Source organism: Aplidium turbinatum, chromosome 13 (genome assembly GCF_918807975.1).
Source record: "Aplidium turbinatum chromosome 13, kaAplTurb1.1, whole genome shotgun sequence".
Taxonomy (NCBI): Eukaryota; Metazoa; Chordata; class Ascidiacea; order Aplousobranchia; family Polyclinidae; genus Aplidium; species Aplidium turbinatum.
In genome coordinates, this window is record NC_137484.1 from 23,843,105 (window position 1) to 23,871,018 (window position 27,914).

The window sequence follows — 27,914 nt, forward strand, 5'->3', positions numbered from 1 at the left end:
ATGAAGAACATACAAACAAACACAATGCATAGGGCCAATACTTTCGACTTACCTGCTTGGTACTCCCACCAATCGATGTCGTACAGACGTGGTGGTCGCATCTATCTGCTCCATCGCAAGCGCTAATCAATCCAAGAAAGCTCCGTGCCCCGTTTTCATGTGACATCAACCATTGTGACGACATCTACAATTGAGTTTATTAGAAGAAGTTTATAACCTTTTTAAAACCGAAGTAGAGTAACATGATGTAGCTTGGAGTTATCGAGTAGTTTCTCTTTAGGTTCAAGTGCTATGTAGATTTTGGTTCGATTCCAGGTCAGGTCATACCGAAGACTTCAGAAACGGTACCGATTGTGTTCTTTCTTGCATAACGCAGTGAGGACAAGTCGGATAATAATGTAATGACATCCTAAATCTGATACAGATTAAAAATGAACCCTGTCGCTAAAAGACTTTAGCAGTTGTAGAGCGACAATAAATAAAATCATTAGAATATTATTATTATTAAGTGGTTACACAATTAAATTGAGCGAGAACTTTTGTTCATTGAAGAATCACTCTATTTGTTCTTGTAGGAAGCGGAATAGTTCGTCCATTGTCATTTGAATTCATTCAAGACAAGAGCACGCACACCATCGATCAACAGTTCCTTTGGGGTTCTGGTCTCCTTATCTCTCCTGTCCTCTACCAAGGTGAACGATCAGTGGATGCCTACTTCCCAGATGCAAGATGGTGAGTGGGGAAATGATTTTCGGTTGGTTTTGTGCTGAATAATGAAAATATGTTTTATATAGCGCTGCATCCATCAAAGATACGCGTTGTTCTCAACACTTTACTATGCAAGCGGTGTCAGCGACTGGTCAACTTTTAGGTCTACATGACACGAACCCTTTCTCACATTCTTTTCGTAATAATAATCTTTCATTTTGCGTCTATTGCGACAACATACAATAGCCTACACTACGATCATCGATGCAACACAATAGATGGCTGGATCTGGATGACATGCCCAGTGCTCTGGAGCGGTGTCGAACCAGCGTCCTCCTTTCGAATTGCGTCAACCATAACCTATGCCTCCAATCTATAGTTTACGTCTGTAGCGCAATGTATCAGTCCTGATATAGTCTATTCATCATCATGAATAAATAGGAATAATTATGAATAGATTCTATCTATTCATATCTATCTCTACAGTAGATGATGAACCTATTCACGAAACATATTACTGTAGTGCTATCGAAACAAATAAACTGATTGGTTTGGCTACCTCTACCATGAAGAACAAACCCGTGAGATAGAGATAAACCAGAGAGCAGTGATTTACAACCAATTTTCCGCAAAGAACAAACTTTGGGCTACTGATGTAGACAAACCATCTTTAATGAGCCAAGTCAAATGATTTCTTGACCAATAAAACTTTTAGGTTTGACTACTACACCGGAGTCGAGATGGGGGTGAGAGCTGGATCACAGACTCTTGATGCTCCTTTGGGCGTGATACCCCTTCACGTTCGTGGAGGAACCATCATCCCAACGCAAGATCCCGCATCAAACACAGAAGCATCACGAAAGAACCCCTTCGGACTCATTATCGCGCTGGACGAAAAGAACAAGGCATCCGGAGAGTTGTACTGGGACGGAGGAGACACTTTAGATCCGTTGAAGAATGGACAATACACTCTTCTGCAATTCAGCGCGGAAAATGTGAGTTTTCTTACTGTCATTGGTTCCAGATAATCTTTGGAGCAGACTGCAAGTATTGACGCAGCAGTGGAACGTAACCGCAAGTGTCTGTTCACACTGAGGCTTTGACTGGAGCCATCGCGCGTAAATTTTGTTTTCACTTGCTGGAGCCAGCGAGCATAAACTTTCTTTTTAGTAAGCAATCGCTTACTGAAAAGTTTGGATGTTCATCAGAACAATTCTTGTTTCTAGCACTAGTTGCAACGTTCATCAGATGAAAGTAATAGCAGCGACAAACAGGTTGATGTATTGCTTCACTGACGTTTCGTGTACCATGACAATGCGGATCCTTAGAGCGAATAACATACAAAATAAAATTTACCAAGTTATATACTGCAGTGCGGTTGAAAGCAAGAAAAAATGAGACACACATTATTTTAAAGGTTGGCAAAAAGATGTGTGAGGGGTTACTTTTCACGTTAAATTACGTAAAACTTCCAATCGTAAACATGCAATCACTTTAAGAGGTTTGAAACGTTATTGGTTCGCTTTCCCACATCACAGGATTTTAACCAAATTGATGAGAAAAAAAATGTAGTAAAGTACCCAGGCAACAAAATTCGTCATTTTAACATAGATCCAACGTTTAACCAATGTAAAAATTACGGATTTGACTGTCTGTTAGGGTGAACCAAAAATTTTGCTTTGTTTCGTTGATATTTCTTGTGGAACAACATAAAACGACCAGAAACCGAATTTGAGGAAATTTTGACCTTGGGAACCTATCCACTTTTTGGGTTGAAAATTCTGCCTTTTTCGAAAAATATGCAAAACATGCTTATGAAAATAGAACTTTAAAGACACTTTTTTTTGGCTAGATGTTCAATACACTATTTCATATTGCACTAATACTGACTTGGACTAGCTTTTAATACAAGTTTTTTTTTTTATGTTTTGAGAATCGATTGCTTTATTTTTTTTGCAAAAACATGCAATTTTTTCCAAAAATTGAATACCATTGCGTTTTAAAATCAGTTTTGGGAATATAAAATGACAGGCATGCAAAATCAACTGGATTCAACAGTCACTAACTCAATTGTAACACAAATATACTAGCACTTGATTTTAGTGTTAACAGTATCTACAAATGTGCTTGGCTGTAGTGCGACTTTGTGTCTGCAACAGGAATCAGATTCCTGGAAGCTATACCAGCACGGATGAATCCATGTCTTCTATCAAACCCACACACTTTGTACGATGCATCAGTCACCAATTTTACAATTCTTTCTACTGATTGAAGACTCGATGCACAAAGAAAAGAACGCTGGACAGAGACCATCCAATCTCTCGCACTCAAGGCGTACAGCGTGAAGCACACTCAATAACCTTACCGGACGATCAAGACAATCACCCCGACAATGTCCCATTCCTGCTAATAAGATCGCATCGCAGGTAATAAAAAATGGGATACATAAGCCGTGTGACCGTACCTCCGATCGGTTTGTTACCAAAGAAGTGACAAAGCTTTGGAAGATCAACACACCGAACCAGGAGAGCATTTCTAGCTCCTTCTCATGGAGCGAATTCAATGCTGCCCTCAAGCACCTAAAACCTGGTAAGGCCCCTGGTCCAGGTAGGATATGTCCAGAGCTTATCATGCACGCTGGTTATGTTCTAAAGTTCTGGTTATGCGATTTCCTGTCGTCCTGCCTGCGCCGCCTCAAGATTCCTAAAGTATGGAGAAGATCTCTGGTCGTCGCAATCTCTAAGCCAAACAAACCACTAGACGATGCAAAGAGCTATCGCCCCAATCTCCTTGCTCTGCATCCCTTTCAAGATCCTTGAGAGACTGATCTACGCCCGTGTCGAACCAATAATCGACCCACTGCTTCCCAAAGAACAAGCTGGTTTCCGACACGGGAGGTCAACTGTAGACCAAGTCACACTACTAACTCAGGATATTGAGGAGAGTTTCTCGGCAAAAAAGAAAGCGAGGGCTGTTTTTATCGACCTAACAGCAGCCTATGACACTGTTTGGCACCGTGGCTTAGTCTACAAGCTACTCCGCCTACTCCCTCACAGGCACATGGTCAAAATGATCATGGAATTCATCCACAACAGGAGTTTTACCGTTACCACCGGAAGCAGAAAACCAAGTAGACTGCGGCGACTCAAAAACGGTGTCCCACAGGGATCAGTCTTGGCTCCCCTCTTTTTCAACGTCTATACGCACGACCTACCATCAACAACATCTGACAAATATATGCATATGCTGATGACTTGGCCATCTTGTACTCTGCGAAGACTGGAAATCATTACAAACGACGTTGAGCCAAGACATGACGACCATATCTGGATACCTTCATCAATAGAAACTGAAGCTCAGCGAAAGTTAAACTGTGACGGCAGCCTTCCATCTCAACAACAGGGTGGCAAAACGTGACCTGAAAGTGACCGTTAACGAAAAAATTCTGCCGCCCTGCCCAGAAGCAACATACCTTGGGGTTACACTTGGCAGGTCACTCACATACCTATTACAGTCACTACGCAAAAAGCTGACATCCCGCGTCGCCCTGCTGAGACGCCTGGCAGGCACAACTTGGGGTGCAGGTGCTGACACCTTGTGCACTGCAACTATGGCTCTGGTTCACTCCACTGCTGAATACTGCGCCCCTGCCTGGTGCCGCAGTGCCCACACCCGGCTCATCGACAGCCCAATTAACGACGCATTGCGAACTGTGACTGGATGCCTGCGCCCAACTCCAACAACAGAGTATTCACCAATCCTTGCAGGCATCCAACCTGCGGAGCTCCGCCGAAAGGAAGCCATCATACACCTGGCTCGCCGGGTGGGGATCCTAACCACTTGCTTCATGCAAAACTCAACATCTCACCTCAGGAATCTCCCCTGGCAACTAAAGTCAAGACGCCCCTTTGTGCCAGCTGCTGTTAAACTACTACATCCATTCAGCGATCATGCCATCAGCGCAGCACACTTCATGAAAGATACTTGGAAAGCAGCGTGGTGCGCTACCGACACCAAATTATATGGTTTTATATCCCACCCGGTGGCGCGCCCCCCTGGTATGGACCTGCTTCGGCCGACTTGGGTCAAGCTCAACAGAATCCGAACCGCAGTCGGTCGCTTCCATTCCAACATGCACAAGTAGGGTCTGGCTCTCTCATCGGCCTGCGAATGCGGCGCGGAGGAACAAACTGCTGACCATGTCGTTCTCGAATGTCCCATCTACAAGGCACCAAATGGAATGCATGGTATAGCAACGCTGGCCGAAGCTACACTCACCTGGCTCTCCACTACATGCCCTGAAATTTGAGCTAGTCTCAAACGAAAGAAGACCGTCTTTATCAAATTGTCAGACAATCACGAAAGAGTAAACGACTATTCGACGCGGAAACTATTGAATGCGGGAATTATTGGCCTATACAAAACCAGATAACTTACTGTAACTTTTGACTTTGTTAAATTTTTAGAAAAAATCCAAGATTTTTACACTTTTTATGATTCATTTCCCTACTTTATTTTGCATCTATTGGCCCCATATTGGGAAAAACACATAAGTAAACTAATAGTTTTAGGTATAAAAGAAATATTACAATATTATATCAACTTTTAATAAGACGAAAAAAACATTGAAATTTTTTGAAATATTATGAAATTTCAACTCAAAAAGTGGGAAAGTTCCTGTTGTCAAAAATCGCTGAAATTTTTTGTGTGATGTTTTCTCCAACCTCCATAAGAAATATCTGCGAGAATGCTCAAATCCAAAATTAGTACTTTTTCACCCCACCCTACTGTCTGTAGGCTTTACAATTACGATTGTCTTCTTAGCGTAAAGTTTGGTCATGGATAAACAAAACCATACGAGACGTAGCCTACCTCACTGCCCAATCTATGAAACATCATCAGGTTTTGTCATCTTTCTTGTAATACACAGGGCCAATTGACAACGGTTGGTGAAGGAAGCGGAAGCATCACTTCGAGCATGACCATGGGAAGTCTGCGGATACTTGGAGTGAACTCACCTCCGTCATCAGTACGAGTGAATGGAGCATCAGTGGCTTTTAGTTACAGCAACGGAGTAAGTAATTTATTGAAACATAGAGCTTTTATTCGCTCAGTTAGTTAAAAGTCTGACCCCGACTTCGTGCACGAAGAAGTCTCAAGATCAAGCGGCGCTGGTTCGGTTCTAGGGGTGCGCGCTTTAATTGAGCACCGCATTCTGAAGACTGATCTCCATACAGCGGCACCTAGTGGATTGAATAATTTACTAACAACACTTCAACAACAATAAGAGTAAACTTCACTGTGCTAACCTTGGTGACGCCAAGAATAGCCCATAAAAGACTTTGTCAGTCCGAAAATAAAAATTCAAAACTAAACACCTCAAAAATCACTACGGAGCAACTGGAGTTATTGTTCACAGCGGTGAACTCATATCGACTCCGTGTCTCTGTATAGACCTTGCCTGAGCACAGCACTGATCAAACTCATCGCTTTCTGTTTCAGGCCGTGTCTGTGACGAACATGGGTGTCACCATGTCGTCATCGTTCACCGTGCAATGGTGAGTGACGTGATCTTGTCGTCATCCCACGCTGGAGTCTTCTGCAGTTGTTGGATGGATATCATAGTGTTGAGAGCAGTAACAAAATAAATGCTGAGTCATTCTGATGATGCTTGTTGACGTCAGTTTGTGTCGGTTGAGCGAGGCGAGCACGAAAGCGCGCGATGACAACGCGATAAAATAAGACGCGGTATAAAACAAATAATATATACACGAAAAAATGTGAAAATAACATGACGCAAGTGGGGAATTGCCAAGCACGTGTTTTAACGTTTCAAAACAATGAATAAATGTCAAATTGCGTAAAATTGCAGCGCGGAAGTGGAAGATACAAAACAATACACGATTGATTTGCTGCCTGGGAACTATTCACATGATGCAACAACAAAGTGAGACGCGGGTTGTGGTCGAAAGACTAACATAGGAATTATGTCATTTAACACAATATTTTGATACAGAGGTCACGATGTTCGTAGGCGTCATAGCTCTGGTCTGAAGATTGCAAAGTTGGTCCTGATAGGAAAATTGCACGAGTCCAGATACCCAGACAGCAAATCAGCCATAACAAAAAGTTATGGGATTATCTTTGTTGATTGGATAGGCTGATAAACCTTCACTTCATGAAGTGGTGAAGAGGGTGAAGATATTACAAAAGCAAATAAAAACTTCAGTAAAAAATAAATGTATTTACAGATGTGCATAAAAAGAAAATTCGCCCTTGCTTCATTCGGTGAACCCCCTTTAATAATGACATCATAAAGTTCCCTTTGATACGTAATAATTAAAATAAAGCAATAAACTATACAGCGCAAGAACACAAGTGTGTTGACTTTAATAACACTAATTAAACGTACACTAACGTTGGTGTAAGCATAAAAAGGTTACCAGGACACAAAGCGATCTGTACACATGGCCTTGCAAATGTTCGAACCTATAATAACAGGAGGCCGATGTAATTTTGGTTTTTAGGCCAAATGTGCTTTATATCTCATTGACATGATAGTTTTGAGGATCCAAATTGCCAAAGTGTGATCTCAATTCACTGCAACACTCTCAGGTGCACATGAAAAGTCTTTCCATGTTGCCAGATGCTCTTCGGTTTTCCAGCACAAGTAGCAAAATTTAGTTGAACATTTTTATGACAACATCAGCCCAAAACCACACGAAGACCACATTTATCAACTGCTATTCAAACTATCAACATATGTTGGCGATTTTGACAGCTACCAAGCACAGCAGATCGGCGTCCAGTCAAATTCAAGGCACGCACTTTGGCATGTCCTGTGCAAGCGGTGCACTATCGCGTCGTCAACGTACAATCCTTTTGCGTTGAACTAAGCGCTCCAGACGTTGAATCGATGCAAAATGGCAACTCAGTTAGCCGAGCGTCATCACGTGATTGGGGAGTAGTCACGTGATTTTTGAATAAAACTTGGGCCAACAACTTTCGCTGAATATTTTGAGTTTTCAAACTATAAAAATATCGTTTTGGCAGCAATTTCAAAAACACCTCGATAAAAAAACATTGTTTAAAAAAGATACAAAACGATGTTGTCCGTGAACGACTCCGAAAAAGTTTAAATTATGGAAGACTGGAATCAGGCAGGAAGGCGACGACGTAGAAAGACATGGCACGCTGCGGGAATAACACATTAGGGAGGAAGTCATTGATTAAACTGTTGCACAAAGTCTTTCAAGAACAATCATGTCAAAAGTGACATGGGAGTGTGTGTGACGTCACGGATAATGACGTAAATCGAGAGCAATAACAAAATGCTTCAGGTGACAGACACAACACAAGTAAAAATATCAGGCAGACAAATGTGGACCCGTTTGCCAGGCGACGGTACAAAACTAGCGCGACTGGCGGTGGGGTCGCATCGCTTTGTTTCAAACTTTTGATACATATGCGTGCGTCATCACGGCGTCACTGATGACGTGCAGTTACACGTCTGACTCTATTCGAGCGTGACCATTGCAAAGGACGTTGTCGGGTCGCTGTTGGGAAAGCAGGGGGGCAGTCTCCCCCTCTGGAAGCAGACCTGGAAAGCAACAATGAGAATGAAACCATTGACGCGGCAATAAAAACCGTCCATCGCGTTTTCTGCGCGCGCTGCGACCCAAGACAGTTGTTCCCTGAGGCTCATCTGCTTAATTGTTTCTGCGCACGCGCCACCTAACTCGTTAGCGCTTTACCCGCGAGAAGGCGCCTTCTCAAAGGTAGAGCAAGTATTGTTTCACTGTTTATTTTCAATCACTTTAGTTTTTTGTTAATGCAGTCCGGATGGCTGAGATCGTTTGTTTTTTGTAAAGAACTATTTTTAACCCTTTAAAAAGTAAAAACAAACAAACTTCAAAAAGTTGCGTCGAAGAAAGTTTTAGAAAAGGATAAGGAGACTTACAATACAAGCTTCCTAAATTTGAAAGTCACCTTAAGCAACCGTGAGGAACGATTTAATAGTTTGACAGAGATCTTTAGTGTTATATTTGTAATAGCGTCATTTTAGAAACTATTCAATATCATTGTTTGTTGTGGAATAAATTACGGGAAGTTTTTTATCCAGCCACAAAATGTGGATGATGACGAAGCAAAGCGTCAGCGCTCAAGCTGTGCAACCCGAATCAATACAAATCGTGCGGTGGAGGGTCGCGTTGGTTGAGAAAGTGTTCGCCAATGATGGAAGACTCTAGTGACATCTAGTGGATGGACACCATCTTGTATTTCAAATTGAAACTATAAACTGCCGATCTCGGTAACAGGGTATACGTCAATGGTTCAAAGCCTCTACAAGTATGCCAAACTACCAGGATTAAGCTCACAAGGAAAATTTCTCAGTCAGAGGATAAAGAAAAAATAAGTTTTTAGGGTTAGGGTTAAAAGATCAAAAGTTGATCGATCAGGGTAACAACATGACGTCACCTTGAACGTTACCACCAGGTAGTCTCGCAGCAGCGGAATGCTCAAATACCGAGTCTTCATCGTCATCAATACTGGACTCGCGACTTGAATCGATCTTCTCATCGATTCCGGATTCTGAATCGGATGACATGTAGCCGGCTTCGATGGAACTCAGATCAATGTAATCCTGCAAAATTGACATCCGGTTGTTGCAAAGCAAAGTGGAGGAACTTGATTTAAACTGGTTGTCAAGGGTGTTGCCATAGTAAGAGAGAAAACCTTGAACAAGTCATCAAGGACACGATTTTGGATGGTGGGGTTATTTTTAGTTTATTTAGACAGAAAGTATCAGTTATAATGTGCGATTTAATAACAAGTTAATGAACGGAAAAATGCGGCAAAACTTAATAGGCTTGCAAACGTGTATGAAGTCTGGGTAGAGCCTTGTTGTGCGATACTTGTTGTGCTTGTACAATTTTTTTCTTTTTTGCCAACAAAAATAAATAAACTAAACTAGAAGGTTACAGAATCTTAGCATCAAACATTAACAATATGCTGATCCATAAATATCGTGTGGTTAGCGAAACATAAAACAACGTTGCATTAACATCCTTTCCACGTCATCACTTGAGGAACTCACCGCAGATGAGGATTCGGCCAACATCCTGTCAAGGTCCTCCACTAATTGTCGGAACTTCGGTCTCTTCTGAGGATTCTCCTCCCAGCAATCTCGCATCAGTCGGTACAACTCCAGAGAGGCAAACTGGGGGTGCTCCAGTCTCTCCCCTTGCCTCAGAAATCGAACCAACTCGTGGGTCTTCACCCCGGGGTACGGGGAACCCCCCAATGAGAATATCTCCCAAAGAAGAACTCCAAAGGACCATCTGCGGGAAAGTAGGAATGACAAAATTGTAACTAATTTCCGATCGAAACTTTGGCAGCAAAGCCTTGGTTTCTTAACAACGCTAATTCAACGTTTTAAGACGTTTAAACATCTATTGAAACGCTACACATTGCAGGCCAGTACAGATGGAAGCGATAAAATACAGGCACTGGACTGTGGACAAGACATGTGACGGAAAATTTGGAATTCGGTCTCTTCGAGATAATACCGAACGAACAAAGATAAGACTTCCAACAAAGAACACGAACACAGTAAACACTTACACGTCGGTGGCGTGTGTGAACACGTTATCCATCATTGCCTCCAGCGCCATCCATTTGTACGGAAGGTGTCCCTGAGGAAATGGAAAGATGAAGAGAAAATCTAAAGGAACTTATGGGTGGAAAGTTTATCGATTAATTAAGTGAAAAGTTTTCAACTTAAAGACAAAACACTGCAAAACTTGAAAGGTTTAAGTAAACCAACCCATCTATTGTACAACCCGGTATTTGAACCCAAGACGTGTGATCTGGTCGCCTCTTCTTTACAAAGCAAATATTTCGCCATTCAAGTAGAAGCCACCAGCTACCCACCCTGGTGTGCTTCCGGTAGTAATCATTGGAGCGGATGTCGCGCGCCAGTCCGAAGTCGGCGATCTTCATCACGTAATCGTCAGTGACGAGGACGTTCCGCGCGGCGAGATCGCGATGGATGCACTGACGATGAACAGCATTGTTAGCAAGTGAAGTAAACAATGATCATGCGGCTAAAAGCGGAACTCATCTATTGCATTGTCATCGATGTTCTATAACAATAAATCATCGCGTGGCATAAAAGGCGACTCGAAGACTTCATATTCTTTTTGAACAAAGGAAGCCAACAACAACTTCCAACAGGCGGCCATTGTCGTCGCGCAGTGTTTGTGCAACATCGAGTAACCCGCCGCTCAGTGTGATGTAATAACTATGTTGCCATTTATATTGATTTGGCGAAGATGCAGATCTTCAATTCAAAATAAAAAGTTTATTCCATTTGAATAAGTTAAAGACACTATTGTCCATTGCTATAGCGAAATCGATTCTAAATACAACAATATGTTGTGAGAGAATAGACGACAATTATTATGAAAATGCCAGCGTTTAAATTATTGCGAAGAATGCAGATTAGAAGGTGATTCATTAGACAGTGGCAACACTTGTTCTCATGCAGACCTTCTTCTCTGCCAGATATTCCATCCCGCGGACAACCTGGTAGGCGGCCGACATCAAGTCCTTCTGGCTGAGGGGCTCCGATCGAGGGGCGGGCACGTTGGGGGCCGAAGGATCGTCACAGGGGTAGTACATGTCGGCGGGCCTGTTACGTCGGAGATAGTCCCTGTGTGAACAAACAATGAATGATTAGCTCCTGACGGCCTAACTGGGATACGAGGCAATGACTGTGCACAACTTATTTACTTCGTGATGTAGTAAATCGCTCTAGCGAACAATCACTGCTTTTATGTCAGCCTTGCATAAGCGCAGGTTTGAGTTTTAACTCATTAAGTTATCAAAACTTTGTCTGATGATTTCAAGAAATGCCCAATCACCCTCTCACCCATCACTAACCTCAGGTTTCCTTGCTGCGCATACTCGGTGACGAGCCATAGCAGCCCGTTCTGCGTGCAAACCCCCAGCAGGTTGATGATGTTCTTATGTCTCCCCACCCTCTTCATCTGATCCATCTCCGTCAGAAGATCCATCGCGTCCTTCTCGGTGCGCGCCGCTGTTGGTAACATAACAATCAGGTTGGGAGGAACTAAATAGTTGTCGTCATGGCAATGGAAGCGCTATCTCTGTGCTTGTGACGTCACAACCCTGACACGGCTGACACAATGGCAGTCGATCATATCTCTAGGAAAAACAGCAATGTTGCCTGGGGATCGAACCCACCACCTCAGAATGAATCCTTGTGTGCATTGGACCATGCAAATGATGACTCACACCATCAAAGCTTAGCGTTGTAGGTATTCACTTCCTTTATTGAAAGTTTAACGTTTCACCAATAAGTGAAAGCTGAGATCTTAAATCTACATCCTTGAAACTCACCCTTCAACATCTTCACAGCTGCATCCACCTTTTCTTTCCTCCCATTGACACACTTGATGAGATCTGCGATGTAAATCTGACCGAAGAATCCCTCATCGATGCGTTCCCGGAGCAAGATGCTGAAGAGGAGAAATTTAAATTATTCACTTTCTTTTATTGATTTGATTGTGACACTAAATAAAAACTTTCTGGCCGATAATTTCATTACAAAAAGTTGTCTGCATGCTATGAGCCATTCCACACCAAGTGCTACAGAAAAACGGCAATTTTTAATCACGCATGGAACTTTGAATTGAAATTTGGTAAATTTATAGAGCTTGCCTTCCTGGCTTCAAAGCTTTAGGTCGTATAGACACTGGGCAAGAATTGGCAAAATTATTCTAGCAATTTGCCAAATTTCAATTCACATTTCTATGGCGTGATTAAAAATTGCTGTTTTTCTGGTCACTTGGTATGAAATGACTCCCATTTGAATGCGCTTGATTGATCGGCATCTAGTTGGACAGATATCAAAGCTGATCTGAACAGATACGACTGATTCAAGTTACCGGAAATGCATTCAGGTTATAGAAGTTACAGAGAATGAAACTCAAGTTAAAGGTATTTCATCTTCGAACAAAGAATACGTGGTAAGTCAAGTGCAACACTATAGTTTGGTCCACAGCAGAATCCTCTGCGATAATAAAACACACACAGCCTAAAACTTTCTAAACTCATGTTCAGCAAACGTTTTGAAAACTAAACTGTTTTCTTGATGCTTATAGTCAGTTAGCTAGTTAGGCTACCTTCAAGTAGTTGAAATTTATTGCATTTTTATAAATATTTTCAGTTTCCTGATGAGGACTAAAGTAAAGCTAAAAACGTTCGACTGTTAAAACTATTTGTAAATATGTAAAAATATATTGTCATAATGCTCAACCCTGTTGTATTGTTGTGTCTTGCATGTCTTTGGTACAATTAAAGTGTTTTCATCTTGTGTAGTTTAGTTTCGAAACGTTTGCTGAACATGAGTTTAGTCTTTATTTCGGGCTCTTTATTTTTTAATAAGACTAGCCAAGCGTTCCAACCATTTTGCTCATACAACATGCTCCTCTTCACTTACTCTTCCCTCTTTAACTCCCATTGTAAGTCCGGCTGGATGTTGATTTCGATATGATCAACATGGCACATCTTATCCCAAATGTGCTCTCCTCCCATCAATAGAAGAGGCTCCTCCATCTTTGTCATCTGCGGGATGTTTTCAGGGTTCTCAATGGGAACTAGTCTTGGTATCTCTGCAGGAAGATGATGGAGTTTGTGATCCACAATGCAATGCAGCGGATGCCAGGATTAAGGATAAACCCACCTTTGCTCCCGTACTGCTTCCGGAGGACGTAGCAGATAATGGCCGCTACTAGAATGACCGCGATTCCAATGAGGATGTACAAGTAGGGAGTCTCGCTGTTGATGGGAGCAGCCACAACAGTGATTGGATCGGTTGCTGTGGTAACATTGTTTACGTTTGGAAAGCTTTACTAACAAATACACAATAATGGACAGTTCTAGACATAGCTACAAGGTCAACACTGCATAGAATACCCACCGTTTCAGACCATCACCTCATTTTAAAAAATCGAAAAATACGAATGGTGTTGCAAAATTAAAAAGACTCGGTCTCAATTAACAAAAGAATGGCACAACAATCATTTGTTTGAAAATCGCAGGATGAGTTACGAGCTGGAAACTCAAAACGTGATGCTCCAAGTGGTAAACACATATTCGAGCAACGAACATCGAGATGCCATATGCAATCTGTGCCTGGCTCGTTTCTCCTTTCAAAACACACATCCCGGGAGGCATACGTTAGAATATATCAAAAATGGCTCAGGTTTTTTTACATCCTACATGAGTGACAATGGTTGGCTAGGTAGAGAGTGATAAGTGAAGCGAATAAGTGCGCTTGTCAGTCTTCCTTCTGCGCTGAGTGGGACGAGTGAAATGCGTGTCATCATTTGAAAAGATACAAGACAAGCACAACTGTGTGCGAATCTTCAAAAATAAAATTATAAAAACACCAAACGAGCAGCACCTGTATCTACAATCAGCCAAGCTGACTTGTACGATATTCCAATTGAGTTGCCAGCCAGGCAAACGTATTCGCCTTCATCTTGTTGAGAAACATTCCTCAAAGTCAAGGTTTGCATCTCAGCGTTAGTCGTGTTGACACCAGCTTTCTATAATTATCACCACATGCGTTATTGTGACATGCAAACAAGTACACCGCGGAGATAAAACGAGCTGATAGTTACAGGAAACTCAAAACTGATTGAGGTTTAAGTTAGGAACATTTTATGGAATTAGAACCCTACATAAAATACTAGGACAATGCTTCAGAAAAATATTCACCACGCTCAAAAAGAAACTAACAGCCCTGAACTTGGCGAGTGCACATTGATTGGGCATTCCAATGACCGGGCACAACTTGACGAAGCCCTCAGTGTCAGGTCAAAGAATTTGTTTGCGACCATGTCGGGGCAACAACTGGATGTGAAGACAGCATGCAACGTATAACGTAGTTCCATTAAACGGGGCTTCCACTTCTACAATATGATGTCATCAGATTTTCACTGGTTTCACTCATGGCGGACAAGTTTTCCAGGTGATGGCGAATGAAGTAAGCTCTTCCAACAGGAAAGTGGACAGCCATTGCTCATCCTTCTCCGAAGTACAATGACGATGGTAGACCGGTAGTAACATGGGCCCAGCAAGAAAATCAATCATTTTTGCATCAACTCAAAGTCGGTAGCCGAGACGTTGAATCAATGTAAAAACAGGATTGATATTCTGGTACAGTGGTTGATACAGGAATGATTTCTTGGATCATGGGCTTCATGCTTGGATTATCTTTCACCACTCGTGCAAGACAAAGACGACAAATCAAATTGACGTCACTGATTAAAGAAAGCACCGGACAGATTAGAAAGCTGTTATCGTTGTTGCAATTACGTTGAATCAACGCACCTGATTTGACGTCTGCACATTTGCATACAACGGGTCAACACAAAAAGGTCTGGTTAGGTTTTCACCAAACTAAGCGACGTTCTAACGTTCCTGGTTTGACTCCCGGTGTGGGCTTTTGTTGAACAACGCACTTCAAGATCAGTGAAAATTAAACGATACACAAAATGGCGATAACAATGCAAGCATGCGAAGCTGCCACGAATGAGCTTTAGAACAAACTCATGGTAACCATGAGTTACACTCAGTTCAATTTCAGAAGCTGCTTGCAGCCAGCACGACTTCCACCAAATGTTCCTTCCGAGAAGCAGCAACAATTACAACAAAGGGCCACCAAATTAGGTCACTTAGTTTTCACCCGGCACCGCTGTGCTCATGCAATGCTGGTACCGATTGTAAGAAAGGCCGTGTTATTTATGTCTCCGATGTAGTTCGACGCGTAACAAACATATTCTCCTGCATCTGCCATTGTTACGTTTTTCAAATGCAGCTTCTGCATGTCCGTAGAATTTATGCCTGAACTCTGGAGAGAATGCGACGTTTAAATTTCCAAAAACTCTATTAAGCAGACCAAGACATATATAAATAATGTAGCAAAAAGTAAATGTCAATGGTTTCTAACGGAGTTATCCAATTTAAATTTAAAATATAATTTATTAATTTCATAAGCAAAAAATATTTTTGTTTTTTGTAGATGCTGTATGACTGTCGGCAATTGACTTCAAAAATAAAAGCAGAAAGCTTATGTAAAATTGTAAATAGCACGTTATTTAACAAAGATACATAAAAGATTAATTATTTCATAAGATAAATCTATTTGAATAAGAGTCGGTCTGACGATTGATAGGGATGCCCTCTTAGTAATGGACAATTTCTCCAGCCAGATATTAACTAGCCTGGTCCAGTTGTGAAAAAACGAGCAGTTTGTTCAATTGCTGCAATATATGCAGATACAAGGCAATGGCAGGACCAAACTAGGATAGCACTGGATTGCATTGAAGACGACGTTAACCGTGAAGTCGCTCTGAGCATCCGACACGCATAAACGATTCTCGTCGGGTTTAAACCGCAGTGACGTGATAGTAGACGTTTCCATGGCAACGTATCCTCCCAGCAAGCAGTCAGTGGGAGGACTATGAGTCATAAACCAGTTGGCCATGTGGCTATATACTAATATATATTGACAGGTGGTTGGGTAGTGCTGCCGACTTCCTGCTCATGATAACTCGGCCAATGACTGCGTTGAACGAGCCACTTAAAGACAAATATGACAAGAATGGTTGTTACCATAGCAACTGCAAGCAACATCTTGCGATGTCATCCACATAACTTTACTTTTGTTGATCAAGCAAACAAAATGTATCAGGTTAGATAAAGTAAACAATAATTAGACACGCATGGTACAATTCAAGTTAACTCGAAACTACAATAACATGATGAACACAAATGCATATGGTGTGGATGAAGCAACTACTTCACTTGAGGTTGTATACATTGACCAGTTTCATGATTAATCGAGTGAAGACATTCATGCAACATCGAAACAAGTAAATTTGCTCGATAGAACCAACAAACATGCCACCACCAGACAAGATGGGAGGTTGTGAGGATGATAAGCATGCTTCAGGCAATGAATGGAACGACACAAATAATTTTTAACTATTGTATGGGCTTTTTTGTCAGAAAGGTGGTGCTTGTGGCATCCGACTTAATATGCAGCGATAAAATAATTTAACAAAAAGGAAGATTTAAACTTCTTCAAAGCTTTCTTCCTCCAGGATTTAACAGGCAGCACCATGAAGTGTCAAGCATTCCACCTCAGAATACATTTCGTGCGGCCGGTGATGTCTTTCGGGATTTTAAAACAACCAATCATCAGGTATTCCAAGCGCCACATATTATTTGAAATTTAGATCAAAGTTAATTATTTTCGAAACTTCATCAAAAATATACCAGCAAGTAGAAATCTTCCAGCAAATATAAATTTCCGAAAGTTGCGAATACCATTAGCCTTCAGGTTATAGCAACTTCTAAAAATGTCAACTAACTGTATTTTTGTATAAAAAGCTGTAGCTGTGTCTTATTGCGGATGTTACAAAATACATTGGTAAAAGAGTTTTTAATAAACTCTGTGTTGGTTTGAAATGAATGTGAAGAAGCAATGTCATCAATAAACTTCGTCTTTTGTAAGATGCCGATTTAGTGATTCCAGGGATGACTCTATTGGTGATGGTTTCATTAAGCATTTTATAGCAAATGCTCACAAACAAAATGTCAGCAATGCATATGTTGAAATTGTGAAGGAAATACATTGCACCACTAGCACCAGAAAGACAACAATAGTATTGATTCTTTCATATCGGACGTCGCAAGTGTGACGTGATATGTGAAGGTGCTTCGAACCCTACTCAGTGACATCATAATCATGATGATGTCACAAATCGACAGTCAAACAACAATTACTTTTATTTGATTGGCTGTGATGGTTGATCGTGCTATTACCTTCACAACGATATAATCCGTAGAATTGGTCGTGTTTATCTTAAGCCACTGCACATGAGGGACTGTATCACTGAACACCTTGCATCGAAACGTGGCATCGGCACCGATACTGACGGTCTGGTTTTTCAACAAGCCTTCTTGCAATATCGGCTTAGCGGCCGATCGTTCTGAAGATCAAAGACACCAAAACATCACCGTCATAGCTAGCGAGGGTTATGCAAGAATAAGTGAACAAACAGAAATGGATTATTGGGTTAATAAATAACAAACAAGAAAACAAAGCAAATAAAAATGTTAAATATGAAGAAATGATGTTAGATCATGATAACACAAGTTAATAATAATGATCATTATTAGTATCACCACAGGCAAGCCACAGCAAGATGACATTAAGATTGCGACGGCATCAAGTGAAAAGTCTCTCTCCACTCATTTCTGATTCAGAAAAGTCGCCATCGCAATCAATCGTAAGAGAGCAGCAGCCATGACGTGCAGAGTGCCATCAATACCTTCAGGATTTTCACATAAGGCGTGTTCGTTTCAGGATCGATTTTGCTGCCGTTTATTTCAATTTTCTTGAGCCACTGTAAATGTGGATGGGCATCGCTGTACACTTCGCAGCGGAATTCAACATCGTCTCCAGGCCTGGCAGTCTTATTGGCGGGCAAACCATGTACAAGAATAGGGCGATGTGCAGAGCGTTCTGTACCAGTGTGATAGGTTAGTAGACAAGGCAGACAAACCATTACATTGTGCCGCGTAAAGTTGATTTTCGGCATTGTCAAAGTCACACGATAATGACCCTTGACCGTTGTGACGTCATTTGAGGGAACCCTCCACATAGTGACAAGTTGCGACGTCACGCGAACGTAATAAACGAAAACTTTGATGATTGATTCAATTTTAAATTTCAATGACAAGTTTCAGTGAAATGATCATATTTTGACATCATGTGACAAAATATGAAGTGAAGGTTTTTAATCAAATGTGCGGACACAATCATAGAAAGATTTTCATAAAACTTTCTACACTTTGGACGTGACGTCACTACAAGGCGACCATTGTCCTACATTCAGTATGACGTCAACTGCGGACAACAGAAGACAAGGATTCGACTTCTAAATCAAATTTCTTCATCGCAAATTTAACATAAAAGACAACAGCATGATGTCACAGGCTGATGAAACAGGAAGTGACGACGGTAATGAAACAGGAAGTGACGCTCCAGGTAATTTTTTACAAAATCAACTCGGAAATTTCAAGTCCGAAAGCAATACATCGGTGTTCCCACATGAAAATGGTGAAGAATTTACCATAAAGTCAAGTTTCCAGATTCTATTGTAATTGTGCATTGTAAAAGTGCACCTGCTGTTCTGAACTGCAGGACACAAACAGCGTGATAAACTACCACACCAAACCACAAGTCCAAACAAAAAACTACGATCACACAAACTTACCCAAAATTACGCTGATTCTACATAAAATATTAGAAGAAAACGTCAATACATAAAAATAAAAAAATATCAGCATAGAGGCTTAGCCACTCACGAGCAGCCTCAATAACACAATTAAACTTGTGACAAGTCAAATCGTGTTGCATAAAACTTCAATCGTTATTTGGATTTTAACATTGTTAAATTAACAGAGGAATGGCGAGGGCGACAAAGCTACAGTCCACTGTAGGCGAGTTGCAGCTGCACAGCACGTCTGCAAAGAACACTCAGCCACATGCCACCAATTGAACACAATGGATGGATACATTGATTGGCCGATCAAGTGGCTTAGTACTTCCTATTCACATCCATTCGTCGTTCCGACTGATTACAAGATTTTTCAACAGTCACATCACAAACCATGTTCAGAGGAAGGTTTTTTGCGCAAAAATTTGATTGAAAGAAATTTAGAGAAACCAAGAAATAAAAGCACCTACCAACAGAAAATCAAAAATAACTTTGTGTTGTAAACCACTCAGCATCAATGTCGTCCAACCAGACATGGAAGATCAGGTTGACCTTTCCAACTTATCTGAGGTTCTTCTTGGCACAATACCGATTGAAACGCCGAATAAAGAGGAGAGCTCCAAGATTAGTTTCAAGCTAAGCCACGACATCACAACACAAGCAGTGACAGGCATATCAAACGGTTACTTCGAGACAACTTATTTAATGTTTTCCATAAATTAAAAATTTTATAACAAAATTACTAAATCCGGCAGGAGTGTATGTTATTACTGACATAAAACAAAAGGTAAAAATGACAAACTCTCCGGCAACTGCGAGATGTTCCAACCAAACAACTTGAACTTAATTACAAATCATTTCCTCATTTGAAGGAAATTTGTTTTAAACCAAGAGACGAACGGATCTATTATATTGTAACACACGAATCGCTTCCTTGTATTACGGTATGACAAATTAAGCGATCGCTAAGAAGTAAAAACATAAACAACTACCCCTCAGAAAACAACACAAGTACTATTCGAAACAATGCGAGACAGGCAAAGATGACCACAAGCAGGAAGAAGATTATCGAACCAATCGCCACAAACGCCGACGGCAATCGCCACATTCGACTAAAGATTTTGAGATAAAATCTACGAAACGTCTTCGCTGCTTTTTTTACGTTTTCTAACATCACGGCAATGTTGAAATAGTACTTTTCTAGGAAAATTTCTATCATTAATATCTCAACATTCTCAAGCATCCTGACAAGATATTGACTGACGTTATCAGCAATGGAGCAGCAATACCAAAGTAAAATGTATCTAAAGTAAATCACGGCCATGAAACTTGCGAGCGTGTTAATTTAGAGGCTGGCCACATACCACAATCAGAGCATGTCTACAATCTACAAGAACTTAGTTTTTGTATAAACGTGACCAGGAGTGTCCAGGATGGAAAGGAAAATATCAGTTCGTGATCAGTTACAGGCAATATACCAGCACCCCAATGGAACAACACCCCACACACCAGTTTGAAATGCAACACGTAACATCACACGTCAACAGTTTTATACTTTTTTCACTAAACATACGTTTGTGAGACCCATCTTAGATCATCTTAACGGAAATGAAAGTTTGGTCAACTAAATAAACCAATGGAAGCGTGAAGAGAACATTCACGAGACGTTCACATAAAACATCCAAAGTGGATTCATACAAAGTAACACAGAACTTGGATAAGCAGAACTTGTACATTAGTGACTAGATACTAAGGCGTACCTGTGATATCAAGCTCATAAGTATGATTGATGGAACCGTACTGGTTGGATACGACGCAGTGGTACTCTCCGTCGTCGGACACAACCGCAGCTTTCAACTCTATGATTTGAAACTTATGACGAAACTGCGAAAGAATATGAAAACCAAGATGTCATGGTGGCGTTTCCAACTTTTTAACTAAACTTATTTTTGTTACTTTTGGTTGAGTTGGAAATCTCAAGAAAATAGTGCCAAGAGATATAACGTCAAAATAAATAACGTTAACAAACAAATACGACCGAAAGTTTTAACCAGAGCTTTAAGTAACAATAAGCCAACAATTTCACTAGAATCTGAGTTAATCTAATTTCACTCGAACAAAGGCTTAGTAGTGGTCCAGTTTTAATCCGGTGGCGTCTCCGTTACCGAGGGTGGCAGTAGAGGTGGATCCGGCCATCCTCGGTAACGGGAACATCATCGGACTAAAACCGGACTACTACTAAGTCTTTACGTTCGAGTTGCATCAATCCATTCGGTCCACTTACCTTATAACCGCCAACTCTTTCGTCTTTCTTTATTTTTACTCCATTTTTAAACCATTCGGTAGTTAAAGGCTTTGATCCCTCGGCTTGGCAACGAAACTGCACGGTACTCCCGGCTGGCTCAGCATGGAGAATCTTCTTCATCTTCTTGGGGTTCGCCCAATGAGGAGCTAAGGAAGTTGATAAGCAATCTCAGGAAGACAAAACTTAACCCAAACGCTGTTAACTAGACAGCAAATTAGTCGTTTTTTGACATTAATTCAAGGTTTACATGCATTGAATCAGTGTAAAAACACGACTGATTTATTGTCTGGGCAAGAAAGTCCAAAACGACTTTTTATTTTGGTAAAAAAGAAGCAATATTTTACCGGAATAGGCAGCTTCAAATGGAGTGTTTTTCAACTGTAAATAAAATCAAGACAAAAGCATTTTGCAGCTAAACATCCTTTCTACAAAAATTTAGTGATCCAACTGATACCTTCACATGTCCCTGCTACTTATAATTCTCAGTTGGGGTTTTACAAACATTGCTCAGTCCACTCACCTTCATCAAATTTTTCTTCATTCGATTCTGAAAATACAAACAAAAGAATAAGTTACACACATAACCTTTGTGGTTAGTCAAATGAGAGCATTACCAGACAGAGTTAGTATATAGTATTTCTGGCTTGATACAATATTTTTCCTGAAGTCAAGACCTTGTGTATATCATATAGTTTAAAAAAATTGACTGCAAGTACTTAAACTGTCAAGAACTAGACCAAACTTCAAATATGCGAAATGCATTCTCAGACAACGAGCGGTAAAAATCTCTACATGCATTTTCTTTTGCATTTTTTTGCGGTTCTTGAAACCATGACCACTAATACATCACACGTCAACAAGTTAAGTTCTTTTAATCTTGACTGAATATCCGATGGAATAACTGGGATGCATTATTAGTTGGAACATGCACTGCAGCATATATCAGTACGGTACTGCATTAGTTGCTCACCAACACAGTTTTCTTATTTAATAAATTTTTCTGATGAAAAGTAAAATAAGAATCAATCCACTGATTGTTAGCAAAGCTTTATCTTTAATTGTTTTGCCTGGTATTTATAATGCTTTGTATTTTGATAACAAAATAACAAATTATTACCAACACTTTCTGAAACTGTGTCCATATCCAACAAAATACAAATCCACAATTTGTTTTGAGTCATAATGGCTTATTGGATTTTTCTTATTATTAGTTCCACTCAAATCAATTACAGTGACCAATAAAAGATGGAACCACAAAATAGAATTGCAAAACTTCTTAATTTTGCAATTGCTATCACACCGTCAACTTCATTTGACGTTTCAAACACAAACTACTGCGAAAGTTTAGTAAAGCAAGCAAGTCTTAACTTTTTTATATACCAAGCAAAGACTGCTCTTTTAAAATTGCAAAACTGCACCAGTTTTACAAGTGTTACATGCAAACATGAGCCTTGACCACCAAAGTGCCACCACTGCTGCACCAAATATAATACCTAGAATAGATCCATCATTGACTACAACAAGGAATGGTAAGGTTTTACTGTCAAAAATATTTCTGGCTTCACATCTGTATTTCCCACCACCATCTGGCTGAATGTCAGTAACGCGCAAAAGTGACCCTGCCACCTCTATATTGTGGGAGTTACTCAGCAATTGGCTTTCTTTGTAAAATCTAACTTCAGGTTTAGGCTTGCCACGTACTCCACAACGAAAGTTCATTATACCGCCAATACGAACTTCGGTAGGTTTATGTGCTCTTTCAATTGTTGCATCTTTGAAAACTGGTGGCTGGAAACCTGATGGGCAACAAATTTCAATCATCAAACTTTGTGAATGATTTTAAGACAAAATTTACTTGAATATTACACAAACACAAGTCCCATTTGCTATCAATAGCCATATCATACAGCAGAAATAATCTTATGTTACTGAATATACAATATATATAATAGCTGAAAAATCAAATACAATGCTTCTAAATCCTACCATTGTTCCTGTCATCATACAGTGTCCCAAAGCACTATTGGTATCAGCAGCCAAACTATTTTGTCTTGAAAACTGGATAAAATTCAACTTGCTTTCTAACTACAGCACTCTTCTCAATGAAACACAAAGCACGTCTTTTAGGTGCAGACAGCTAGGTGCCTGCCAAATAGGTACGCACACTGTGGTGTCAGGATATTTAGCTGCGACGCACGATCATTCAGGTGCTATTACCAGTAAAATCTGTTTCATTAGGTGCTTGATGGTAATACGGCAGACAGTGGTGTACACTAAATTTTCTCAAGGGGAGCCATTTGAAATGCTTTTCGAAGCAAAACGTAAACAATTTAAAAACACAACCATTTGGTAATTATAACCAGCAAGTTATATTGCATAAGATTAGCCTACCATAGCCTAATCAGCTTGCATTGACAATATTTTGTTAGTTTGAGCTTGCTAAGTGGGTTCTTGGCTGTACTTGCACAGTCAGGTACTTTAAACTGAAATTCACTTTGTAACACAGCTCTGGGAGAACTGTGACATAGTCAAACAGTTCTGATAAATGATTATGAGTGTAATTTGACACAAGGAATAGCACCTAAATGTCTGGGCGCAACAGTGCGCCTAATATAAATATCCTGACGCCACAGTGCGCGCATCTATCTGACAGGTACCTAATTGTCTGCGCTTAATAGACGTAGAGCCATGAAACAACCATTTAAGGCAAAGGTACTCATGTTCTTGTTTTCTGATGAAATCTTTCATAAGAATTGAAGCTATCTTTTGAGTTATCTACTTTGTTGATACATACTCTGTCTTAAAACATCTACATGTACAACATAGACTGTGTATATCCGAACCATTTTTCTACAAAACTCTATATTTACTGCTTTAATGTGTTGCTGAGTTTCTACAAGAAATATCAATCTCTTACTACTACAGTCTTCAAAATTAGCATATTTTCACTTCGGCAAAAACGTTGCCGAGGCCAAACAGCAAAACTTGAAATTGCCTCGGCAATTGCTGTGAACGTTTAATACGAAACAGTTGTACCAAAACATGTAAAACAAGAAGCGAAAAATATAATAGAGTAGTCTATCATGGCCGCACCGTTTGATTTGTTGTGATGTAATAACACCAAAAGTAGTGATAAAGCGAGCAACGCAATACGGTAATTCACGTTAAATATCTCACGGGGAAAAGTTAATTTTGGGTTGATTCAACGTTCGAATCAGTATAATACAAATCGATTTAATTTTCCCGGCGGGTTATATTGCGTAATAACAATGCCAAATAAGAAATTTACGTTTGTTTTACATTAATTTGACATCTAGCGACGTTGAATTATCATAAAATAACGTTCCTTGCTCAACCACGTACCAGTAACAAATTAATAGCTCCCTGCGAGACGATCGCCTCAATGTACGTACACACTAACATAATTTCGGCACAATTGGGATATATACTGCGAGCAACACAAAGTCTGTTTGATGAAGAACTAGTTGTCAGAATCATCAGATGCTGTATCGGAGGATGAGGTTGTCGCGTCATCACTGGAATCAGACATATCAAGAGGCTCATCGCTTGGCTGTAAATCTACACTGTCTTCGCCGTTCGCAATAAAGCGTCCACGTTTTGCGGCTTTCGTGCTTTGATACCCATCCACTCCACACGCCTCTTTCTCAGAGCTCCATCAAGGTGTTGACTAAGAAACAAATCTATGGCTGTGGCATAACGAGTGGAAGAAATGTTTAATGCTAACCTTACATACAAGCGCTCGTCTGGGTTTTTTTTTTCGGTCATTTATCGGTCATTGACCGATTTTTTAGCAAAATGACCGAAAAAAATATGTAGGCAATTGACTATATATGACCAAAAATGATTAAAAATGACCGAAATAAATAAAAATGACCGAATTTTTTCAAGTCATTTCGGGCAAATGACCGAAAAGTCTCAGCGAAAAAATAAACCCAGGCGCTCGTGTGGCCTCAGCATTTTTATTGCCGACGCTAATGCGCCATTCGTGCATCTGCGTCGGCAATCACCTCAGCAATTGTCGATTGCCGAGGCTAATTTCGAAGACTGCTACCATACTGGTGAACAGACAACTCAACACTTTTGAATAGCTCATTGTATTCATGTGCGATTTGCATACTTAACTCAAGCCTGTTAAAACGTTACAAATTTATAAGTTGCATAAGTCACACCTAGACTTTGTCAGTATTAATATTTTGTATAAAATTTTGCGTCTAATTCATGAATAAATGCGGTAACTGAACCTTGAAAGGAATTAAAAGCCTGATGTCTATTGGCACAGTTCATGATTTATAATCTGTTGCAGGCCTCGAAACAACTTTTTTTTTCCGGCGGCCAAACGTGTCCGACTGAAGCAAGCTGTTCGGCGGCCAATCACAAGCACATGGCGGCCATCGGAACTTCGACACGCATCAACATACAGTCTTCGAAATTAGCACATTTTTACTTCGGCAGAAGCGAAAAATATACTAGAGTAGTCTATCACGACCGTACTGTTTGATTTGTTGTGATGTATTCATGTAATAATGCCAAAAGTAGCGATAAAGCGAGCAACAAGATACGCACGTCGCACGGTGTTATAGTAATTCACGTTAAATAACTCACGGGGGGGAAAGTAAGTTAATTTTGGGTTGATTCAACGTTCGAGTCAGCACAAATCGATTTAATTTTTCCGGCGGGTTATATTGCGTAACAACAATGCCCAATAAGAAAGTTACGTTTGTTTTGCATTAGTTCGACATCTAGCAACGTTGAATTATCATAAAATAATGTCAATTGCTCAATCAGGTACCGGTAACAAATTAATAGCTCCCTGCGAGAAGTTTGCATCGATTTACGTATACACTAACATAATTTTGGCACAATTGGGATACTGCGAACAACACAAAGTCTGTTTGATAAAGAACTAGCTGTCAGAATCGGAATCATCAGATGCTGTATCGGAGCACGAGGTTGTCGCGTCATCACGCCTTTGCCGTTTGCAATGAAGCGTCCACGTTTTGCGGCTTTCGGGCTTTGATACCCATCCACACGCCTCTTTCTTTTTCATAGAGATCCATCAGGGTGTTGACTAAGGAACAAATCTATGGCTGTGCCATAACGACTGGGAGGAATATCTAACCCTAACCTTACAAGCGCTCGTGTAGCCTCGGCATTTTTATTGCCGACGCTAATGCGCCATTTGCCGACGCTAATTTCGAAGACTGAATATATCGCATCAATAAAATGTATTGTGATGTCACTTGCATCCTGCGGAGGTCAGACATCAGCTGCTTGGTCACTCAATAATGTTAACAATTCAAGCATAGACAGGGTGTATTGTGATTTATCGGATACTTTGACTGCTTTCTAATCCTTTGTGATTATAAGTGGCAAAGTACTTTATTCACAAGGCCGCTTGCGTAAATTTTCTCGGAACTTCATGGCGGACAAATGCGGCCGACGGAAGGGCGAGACCCGGCGGACAAAATGTCGGTTTTTGTAGGTTAATCGCGGCCATGGCCGCGATGGCCGCCTTCAGTTTCGAGGCCTGTGTTGAAATCATCCTTTGTTAGGCTTATTTTTTTTCAAATTACCGACTTGCATTCATTATTTATCAAAAGAAAAGAAAGGTGGAATGATTACTTTTGTTATAAAAATAAATGCACATTAAACTTTTCCCTAGACAAATAGCAAAGTACAAAGTAGATAAAATACACAACATATGCAACTCGATGACAATCCTATCAAATTGAGGCATTAAACTTACCCTCTGAATCTGTTTTCAACACAGCAAGTGTGCCAATTTTATCAACAGTATTACTTGTTGTCGTATTGTTCACAGCTCCAGCAATATAAAAAAGTTTTATACAACAAATAAACCAAATCACTTTCAACATGATCAAGACACAGCTCTTCAACCTGTCAAAACAACATTCATCAGTTGATGAGATTGAGGTGATCATCAATGAAACAAAGTGGAATAGGCCAAAATACAGAAAGGATAGGATTTACATTTCAGTAGGCTACCAGTACCACATATTAGTGTTATGCTGTGCCTTTATATGATAATAATTAATTGATTAAGTTCATAGGTAGTATTGTCACCAGGGCTGGAAAAAATGTTTAGCTTCCCGGGAATCTGTTTTTAGCGAAAAAATTTCCTGCGGCTTACAATCACGATAATGACGTCATAATTACACTGTTCACAGTTTTCCTGCGAAAAGCCTCACGCAAAAAATATAGACGGCCATCTGTAGCTTCATAGTTCCAATAAAGAATCTCGGTATCGTATTCGTAAGCAGGCATGGCGCACTGTTTGTGCCTGATGAGCCAGCTGTTGATCGGAATACATTGGCCAACAACAACAGGCTTAATAAATTAGACGCCGCATGCATACAAATTAGATCCACTGACTCACCGACTACGACATCACGAGCCGCTTGTTACGTACTTGACAAGTTAACAATATGCTTCATGCTCGAACGGGTTGATAGTATGTGCAATGTGCATGAATAGCA

The 27,914-nt window shown here is 40.5% G+C and overlaps 2 protein-coding genes across 5 annotated transcripts in view; one reads left to right on the forward strand and one right to left on the reverse strand.

The window, feature by feature from the left end:
- Positions 1-6,373, forward strand: part of LOC145782468 (lysosomal alpha-glucosidase-like) — a 19,109-nt gene extending 12,736 nt beyond the window's left edge. The window contains exons 17-20 of the mRNA XM_082594260.1: positions 576-732; positions 1,424-1,703; positions 5,639-5,782; positions 6,211-6,373. Of these exons, the coding sequence (XP_082450386.1) occupies positions 576-732; positions 1,424-1,703; positions 5,639-5,782; positions 6,211-6,270 (641 nt within the window). The 3' untranslated portion in view covers positions 6,271-6,373. The remainder of the gene's footprint in view (positions 1-575; positions 733-1,423; positions 1,704-5,638; positions 5,783-6,210) is intronic.
- LOC145782469 (fibroblast growth factor receptor-like) lies at positions 6,339-27,304 on the reverse strand. 4 transcript variants are annotated; one of them, XM_082594264.1, is made up of 17 exons: positions 27,164-27,304; positions 22,890-23,192; positions 21,917-21,943; positions 21,376-21,542; positions 20,852-20,975; positions 17,632-17,798; positions 14,201-14,345; positions 13,478-13,612; positions 13,235-13,406; positions 12,133-12,251; positions 11,653-11,809; positions 11,260-11,422; positions 10,642-10,764; positions 10,333-10,403; positions 9,806-10,049; positions 9,187-9,352; positions 6,339-8,308 (listed from the first exon to the last, which is right to left on the reverse strand). In XM_082594264.1, exons 1-17 carry the CDS (start codon positions 27,291-27,293, stop codon positions 8,211-8,213), a joined length of 2,511 nt encoding a protein of 836 aa, XP_082450390.1. In that variant the 5' UTR covers positions 27,294-27,304; the 3' UTR covers positions 6,339-8,210. The 4 variants fall into 4 exon arrangements, with proteins under 4 accessions (XP_082450390.1, XP_082450388.1, XP_082450389.1 ...); XM_082594262.1 differs by lacking the exon at positions 17,632-17,798 and adding an exon at positions 18,141-18,334; XM_082594263.1 differs by lacking the exons at positions 14,201-14,345; positions 17,632-17,798 and adding exons at positions 15,520-15,652; positions 18,141-18,334.
- Between the last annotated feature and the right edge of the window lie 610 nt (positions 27,305-27,914).